This window comes from Vitis vinifera, chromosome 5 (assembly GCF_030704535.1).
Source record: "Vitis vinifera cultivar Pinot Noir 40024 chromosome 5, ASM3070453v1".
In the NCBI taxonomy this organism is placed as follows: Eukaryota; Viridiplantae; Streptophyta; class Magnoliopsida; order Vitales; family Vitaceae; genus Vitis; species Vitis vinifera.
Window position 1 is genome coordinate 800,946 of NC_081809.1, and position 7,983 is coordinate 808,928.

Sequence of the window (7,983 nt, forward strand, 5' to 3'; positions counted from 1 at the left end):
TTTTTTTTTTTATAAAGATATCATCTCAATTTACACTTTTTATGAATATGTATTAATCTAATATCATAACAAATATAATAACATGTCAATAAATTTTTAAAAATGTAGCATAAACTTAGGCTATATTTGTTAGTTATTTTCAAAAACAATTCTAAGAACAGTTTTGAAATTTTTTTTATAATATTTTATAGAATAAATGATTATTTGAATATTGAAATATTTTTAACTTATTTTTAATGTTTTTTATTATGTTTTAAAAGTAACTTTTTTTAGTAATTTTTTTTAATAGTTCTCCATATTTATATAATTATTTTTTCAAATAATCTTAAAAAGTAAGTGAAAATAATTAAAAATATTATATAAAAACATCCTATTTCTTTTTTAATAATATAAAACTGTTTTTATTTTTTAGTTATTACAAGCATTTTCTTAGTTTTCTTATAGAGAGTAAAAAATTATTTTTGAAAACAGTTATCAAACATAATCTTATAATTTGTTTTGTAATGTTTTTTTTATAATAATTTTTAAGAATAATTCTTTAAAATAAGTCAATATTATTTTTAAGAATAAAATTTTATAAAACTTTTACTATTTTATTCTCAGTGCAAAAGTTCATAAAATACATTTTATATTTTTAATTGTTGCTTAAAATATTTTACAAAAAATAATTAAAAAATTTTAAATTATTCTAAAAATTCTAAAAATGGGATGTGAACTAAATACTTAAAATGTTTAGCTCACTAAAATATATTCATTTTTTAAAATAATTTTTTTTTAGGACTTATAAAATTTCAAAAACTTTTAATATAAAATAGTAAGAATTTATTAACATTTAAATCCACATCCCATTTATAGTGCACCAAAAAGTATACACTCCCCTTCTCCAAATGACAGCTATCCATTTTTTCCATGTACATTTTGACCGAGTCAGATCACGTGAGTACAAGATCACCCTGCATATTGCTTCCTCTATACACTCTATGTGAAGGTATCATTTAATCTCTGGCCCGTTTGGAATTTGAAATCTCTCCCTCCCCAAAAGAGACGTTATAAGCTTTTTGTTGTTTTCACCTTTTTGAAAACAATAATTTTTTTTAAAGCATTTTTCAAAAACATAAAAAACACTTTTTTTTTTTCAATTACTCCTCTCTCTCTCTCTCTCTCTCTCTCTCCATTTAATGCTTCAACTTCGCGAGCTCTCTCTTTCACTCTTTCAGAGGCTTTCACTTCTCTCTCTGCCCCAAAATCTCTATTTTCAGTCTGTCAAATCTATGCAATTTCTTCTATTTCATAGAGATCCTAGCTCTCAGCTTTACTTTGCAACCAGATGAAGGATAAGAAGGATAAAGTGGAGGCTGATTTCAACGGTCATGTGAGTTTTTTTATTTATTTAGATTTTGGTATTCGGATTAAAAAGTTTAGGGTTTTGTTTTTGTTTGTCTTTGATTTGTGATTGTGGGATGATTTTGTGCTACTATTTAGATGATTTTGAAGTGGGTTAGTGAAACTATGTTGCTTTTGTTCTCAATCTCTTTGTTTGTCATTATCGCCGCCTGTTTGGGTCTCGTTTGGTTGGCTGAGAGATTGTGGGAGAGGAGAAGAAGTGGAAATTTTGAACGTCGATGTTCAACTGGGTGTAGTGTTGCTTGAGCTCAGCATTCCTCTCCCCCCCCCCCCCCCCCCCCCCCCCCCCCCTCCCTCCCTTTTTTTCTCGGAAACTAAGGCCACATATGGCATGATGCTAAAGATTTGGATTTTTTGGTTTGTTATCTTCTGTTTTCTCACAAACCAAAAACTAGTTTAGGTCCTTTTTTTTTTTTTTTTTGGCTTGACCTTGCTTCTCAAATTGGGAAGATTGGAAATTTCTGTTGCGCCCATTGTGTTTGGAGAAAGTTCATCCGCTTGAAATTCATTTACGCTTGAAACTCTCACAGGATAAATGCGTTTATGATGTTATGTATGGTATTTTGTTTGTCAAATCCTTAAAGATTCATAGCCCAGGCATACCAGAAATTCCTAATTTCTTGATAGAAATGGATAAGGGTTCCGAACTCATATATGGGCTTCTCAGTTTAAGGTTATAGAAGGTTGTGTTTGAGATGTCAGTAATGCAATATGATCACAGGACTTCTAATCATTCTTTATTTGACCAGCCTGCAGATGGATTTTGCTAAATGGGACTGTGTTTATCTTCTCCATTGTCTCTTTTAGTCATTGAATGTTGAAGTGCCCTTGATTTCTTGTCTGTGAAAATGAGGGCTGAGAAACAAGGTTCAAAAAGTGGAGGTTATGTTGGTGGTTTTTTTCAGCTGTTCGACTGGAATGCCAAATCAAGAAAGAAGTTGTTCTCTAATAAGTCTGATTTACCAGGTACATTGTACTATATGTGCATAGATCAAATATTAGAAATATGTGTGTACGTCCATGTTCTTGCATATATGAGTAGTCTTATTCTGTTATTCCCTTATTTGGTTTGTGTGCATATTATGTTCTGTATATTTGCCTAGTCCTTTTTCAATTGTTGGTTACAGACTGTCTTCTCCTGTCACTTTTTTTGTAGAGAGATCCAAACAAGGAAAGAAAAGTGATGGGAATTTGCCAATGACACGGTTTCGTCTGGTGGTAATATGGTCATTTTTTCTTCAATTGTTTAAATTATTTCTCGATTTTATGTGGTAGGTTGAGTTTGAGTTGAGTCTAAACCAGTTTTCTTTGTACATTACCAGACAGATGATGATGAAGCTGGAGCAACACCAAGTTTCAAAGGAAGTAGTGATTATAGTTGTGGTTCATCAGTAACTGATGAGGAAGGGTACGGAACAAGGGCTCCCGGAGTTGTAGCCAGGCTAATGGGATTAGATTCCCTGCCCCCATCCAATATTTCAGAGCCATACTCTTCCCCATTCTTTGACTCCCAATCTCTCCGAGATGTTCATTACAACAGGAAAAACTTTGATTTTCATCATGATCATCAAATCATGCATTCTGGCAATCTGCTCAACAGGGTGGATGGCCCATCTAGAAGTGCCATGGATTTAAAGCCTCCAAAGACACTAAGCAGACCAATTGAGAAGTTCCAAACTGAAATTCTGCCTCCTAAGTCAGCTAAATCAATTCCAAGCACGCATCATAAACTTTTATCTCCTATTAAGAGTCCTGGCTTCATTCCAACTAAGAATGCAGCTCATATAATGGAAGCAGCTGCTAAAATTATTGAGCCAGGACCTCAAGCCACTACTAAGGCCAAAATGCCCCTTGTAGGTTCTCCTTTGGTGCCCTTGAAAGTTCGAGATCTGAAAGAGAGAATGGAAGCTGCTCAGAAAATGCCTCTGGTTGGGTCTTCTTCAGTACCTTCGAAAGTGAAAAATCTAAAAGAGAAAGCGGATGCTGCTCAGAAACTATCAAGGCGTGCTGAAACTTCTCGAAGACCAGTTGAGTCTAGTGCTGCTAAGTATCTCAAAGGTCAGTCTTTGAACAAGAGCTGGAATGGATCAGAAGAGACAACATCATTCAGGGGTTCTTCTGATACAGAAGAAAGTTCTGCTGGTTTAAAGAATAAAGGAAAATCCATTTCCCTTGCAATCCAAGCAAAGGTCAATGTTCAGAGGAGAGAAGGTCTAAATCCAAGTACCAATAGAAGTTCAGTAGGTCTGAGAGAACAGAATGAGGTTAAATCAAGCCAGCCATTCAAGAGCCAATCAAATACCCAAAAAGGTGTGCATAAGAAACCTTCTACACCTAATGCTCCAGGTGTGCTCAGACAGAATAATCAGAAACAAAATTGCATGGTGGATAAAGACAAGTTACCATCAAAGTCCTTTGTTTCTACCTCACAAAGCAGGAAACCCTTGTCTGGGGAATCCTCTTTGGGGCGTCACAAAACCTCAAGTAAAGTTTCTGGGAACTCCAAAGCTGGATCCAGGAAGTTGGGCTTAGAGCCAACTGATAGTGAAAAGGAAGTCTCATATTCAAGTACAAAGAATTTCCCTCGGAAGAAGCGATCTATAAATGGGGATTTTAATCTTGAGAACAATTGGGTTGCTGATAATTTCTTGATTGACAAAAATGAGAAAGCATTTCAGTCTAATACAGTGAAAGAAAGGCACTTTAGTTGGGCAGAAGATAGCAGAAAGAAAGGCATGGATGTTGTTTCTTTTACATTCACAGCTCCACTGACACGATCTATCCCTGGTTCCGAGTCCCCTAGCCAGGCGGCAATGAAAAGTAATGGTCTTTCAACAGATTATCGAGGTAAAAAAGTGCTGCTTGAACCAGATGCTAAAAACTTATCTTCACTTGGAATTAATGTGATAGGCGGTGATGCTTTGAGTATGCTTTTGGACCAAAAACTAAGGGAATTGACCGATGGGGTTGATTCTTCCCGGCGTGAATCTTTCAAAGTAGGGTCAACTGCTAGTTCTTCTATTCTTCAAGATCTGGCACCTACTCTTAATGCACTAAGCACCACACATAGGTTGCATGACAAGAGGGACCAACCTTGGCTTCAGAAAGATAAAATGGATAGCCTATATGACTCTGACTTCTCTTTTACTGCTCCTTCGGCATTTGACATAAAGCATAAACTTCAGGTATGTTACTTATTTATGCTTATCTTCCTCCTGTATCACTTCTTTCTTTTTCTTCCTTTTACCCTTTCCTTTTCTAAACTTATTCTTTGTGTGTGTGTTTTGAGGAAAGGGGTGGGATGTAGTTGTTGTTCCTCCATACCTTATAACAATGGTCTGTAGCCTGTAGGAATACTTTCAAATGAAATCATGTTAACATCAAAATCTATCGTTCTAAAAGGGCAGGCTTTAAATCCCATGGTTAGAACCTAAATGATATCTTTCAAGCCATAAGGAATTCTTTTGATGCTTTCGTGCGGTTCCCAGTTAGGTTCAGTACCTTCACAATAATGGAGAACTGTCATAGATTTGGAATATGGTAGGAGATGCTAAAAGTTTGTTTTCTTTTATTTATAACTAGGAGTTGAAGGGTAAAATGGCCCTTTTGGAAAAAAAATATATTTGGTTTAGACACTGAGAAAATAATGTTCAATATAGCCCCTTTTCTCCACCCTAACTAGGAAGTTGCATGTTAATTCTGCAGCTTTTTTGTTGTCTTTAACATTCAACCTAGCCCCTTTAATATTCATATGATAACATTAAAATTTCACATTTATCTAAATTTTTATCCTTTAATATTTATCCAAATTGTTATCCCATAATAAATAATATTAGAACTCAATATTTATCCCAATTCTAAATAAAATTAAAATCAACTTAAAAGTAATTAAACACATTTCTTTAATTTAGGTAAATAAAGTTTTATAAGGCAATATATAGTTATATTTTGGCGGTAAAATTCAAAATTTTGGTTTGCCTAAACTTGAAAAGATATATAAAATTCAACACTTTTATCCAAATAAATTTTGTAAAGATTTTTCTTTTATAAAAAATTTGATAAATTAAATTAAAAAAAAAACAATATTTATTTAAAATTAACAAAAATGCACATCTTGGTTTTGCAGCTTCTGGTTAGAAATGAAACTGCGAAGGGCCATCTTGCACTTCAACTCTAAGCTAATATATATATTCTTATAAAAGGAACATCTTGCTTTTCAACTTTAAGATAACTATTGCCTGATGTCAGCAACTTTAAGTTTCTTGTCAACTTACCCATATCAGAAGATTGTGTTTTTGGGTTAAGGGAATGACTTGTTTGAGTGCTTTCCGGCTTCTGTAAATATAGTTTCAATTTCTCCATTTGATTATCATGTGAGTGGTGAATACTGTTTAAATTTTGGCATATGGGAAGGGTAGAAGCTGCAAAAGAGTAATGCTTTGGCTATTTTATGGCGGTGATAGTGTAGGTCACCAAGCTGTGAGCTCTTGGACCTGGCCAGTAGCACTTGGAACCTTCAAAAGAAATTTTACCTTTGTAGTGAACATGGTTTAAGAGGCTCAATTGCTAGTTAGTACTGTCAGATTTTAAAATAAAATGGGCCATTTATCTTTATAACATTTTTGCTGTATTTCCTACCCAGAGGTGCTTGCCCCCCCATCCCTGTATCTTTTCCTGTGTTGGACACAGTTTTGCACCATTTCTTTAATGCTTCTTTATCAATTTATTTATCTTTTTCAGGGAGAGAATGAGATGGATGAGTGCAGCAGCAGCAGCAATGCTGAAGCCAGAAACTTGCTTGATTGTCGACATCCTAGTCCAGTTTCTATTCTTGAACCTTCTTTTTCAACTGAAAGTTGCAACTCTTCAGACAGCACAGACAGTAATAGCATAGAAGGTAATAGGCAACATGTTCTGTTTTAAAATTTTAGTTACTTCTAAGCATGGAAATGTTGATACTCCTAGAATTTCTTCCAGGAAGCAAGCACTTCTCATCTGTTCTAGCCCAGGAATTGATTAGTTTGAGCTTTTCAAAGAAGTTCAATTCAATGGAAGCCGATGCAGAGCTATCAGATTCAGCTTCTTCCACATCTACTGCAACTGTGGCTACAAAGCATGTGGTGGCATTAACTGCAACATGTTTGGTGAGATCTACCAAGTGGGAACTAGAATATGTGAAGGAGATACTCTGTAACATTGAATTGATGTTCAAGGATTTTGCATTGGGTCGTGCCCGTGAGATCATAAATCCTCATCTTTTCCATCAGTTGGAGAATCGAAAAGGAGGCTTGGAAATTGATGGAGATGAGTCTAGGCTAAATAGGAAGGTGTTATTTGATTGTGTGAGCGAATGCTTAGACTTAAGATGTAGGCGGTATGTTGGTGGGGGATGCAAAACATGGGCAAAAGGGGTGACAATGGTAAGAAGAAAGGAGTGGTTATCAGAGGAAGTGTACAAGGAGATCTCAGGATGGAGAAGCATGGGGGACTGTATGGTGGATGAGCTTGTAGACAAGGACATGAGCAGCCAGTATGGAAGATGGCTTGACTTTGAAGTCGAAACATTTGAACTTGGAGTGGAGATTGAGAGCCTGCTATTTACTTCTTTGGTTGATGAAATTGTTGCTGATATCTTGCTATTTTAGTGCCCTGGCTTGTTGATTATCTCTGCAATTTTTTCTCTCGAGAACCTTGCATGGTGGATGATGAGCTTGTAAGCAACGACATGTGCAGCCAGTACAGGAGATGGCTCGAGTCTGAAGCTGAAGGCATTCTAGCTTCGAGTAGAGATCAAGGGTCAGATGTTTAATTCTTTGCTTAATGAAGTTCTTTGCTGACACCTTGCTATTTTATTCCTTAGTGTAATCTCCACCATTTTTTATCCTCGAGAACCTTCTATTCTTGTATTTTCAATCTTATTCTTCAAATTACTGCTTTATTAAGCCTCTGTGATCCATGCCATCAACATTCTGCCATAACAAAATCTAGGGAAAGTGATCTCTTTACTTTTCTGCATGGAATTGTTAGAAGAGAACTGCTTCAATCGTGTTTAGACTGGCTTGAAAACCATCTCAGAGAGAGGTAGGGCTTATTACTATCACAGTACCATTTGGCATAGACAGCCATAACCTCATTGCCTAGCTCTTGTGCTGAACAACCTCCATTCCCTGCTCTGAAACAATGTGGTGGGTGGCAGCATATATTTATAGAGGGCTCCCATTTCCTCGACATGGAACATTGCACCAATGGCATGTTTAAGGAATGGGAATGATTCTCTTTTCTTCGTTTGCCTTGTTTACTTGGATATGGGAATGAAAAAGGGAATGTGGGTCTCTCGCAAACCTTGTGGAAATCCATCCTCCAAAAGGAAGGAGGAATGGGTTCCGGGAATGGGGTTTTCTAGAAAGTGAATCATGAAAAATTAATCATTTTACCCTATATTATGAATAATTATTAAATTAATAAATATTTTTAAATATTTTTAAATTATTAAAAATATTGCACATTTATAAATATTCAAATCATGAATTTTTCAAAGCCATAATTATATTATTCCTAATATTTGATATTAGAGAACTC

The 7,983-nt window shown here is 35.3% G+C and overlaps 1 protein-coding gene across 4 annotated transcripts; it reads left to right on the plus strand.

Moving 5' to 3' along the window:
* Positions 1-1,134: 1,134 nt before the first annotated feature.
* On the plus strand, positions 1,135-7,409 carry LOC100256774 (uncharacterized). 4 transcript variants are annotated; one of them, XM_059736701.1, is made up of 6 exons: positions 1,135-1,372; positions 2,154-2,370; positions 2,561-2,619; positions 2,727-4,589; positions 6,145-6,301; positions 6,382-7,409. In XM_059736701.1, exons 2-6 carry the CDS (start codon positions 2,253-2,255, stop codon positions 7,047-7,049), a joined length of 2,865 nt encoding a protein of 954 aa, XP_059592684.1. In that variant the 5' UTR covers positions 1,135-1,372; positions 2,154-2,252; the 3' UTR covers positions 7,050-7,409. The 4 variants fall into 4 exon arrangements, with proteins under 4 accessions (XP_059592684.1, XP_010649536.1, XP_010649537.1 ...); XM_010651234.3 differs by having other exon boundaries at positions 1,136-1,372; positions 2,561-2,622; XM_010651235.3 differs by having other exon boundaries at positions 1,136-1,372; positions 2,161-2,370; positions 2,561-2,622.
* Positions 7,410-7,983: the final 574 nt, after the last annotated feature.

Excerpts from the sequence above, each read along its gene's own strand:
- LOC100256774 (XM_010651234.3), top strand. The coding sequence starts at position 2,253 with ATGAGGGCTGAGAAACAAGGTTCAAAAAGTGGAGGTTATGTTGGTGGT. Across the intron at positions 2,371-2,560 it reads TAATAAGTCTGATTTACCAG|AGAGATCCAAACAAGGAAAG; the intron begins GTACATTGTACT and ends CTTTTTTTGTAG. Across the intron at positions 6,302-6,381 it reads AGACAGTAATAGCATAGAAG|GAAGCAAGCACTTCTCATCT; the intron begins GTAATAGGCAAC and ends AATTTCTTCCAG.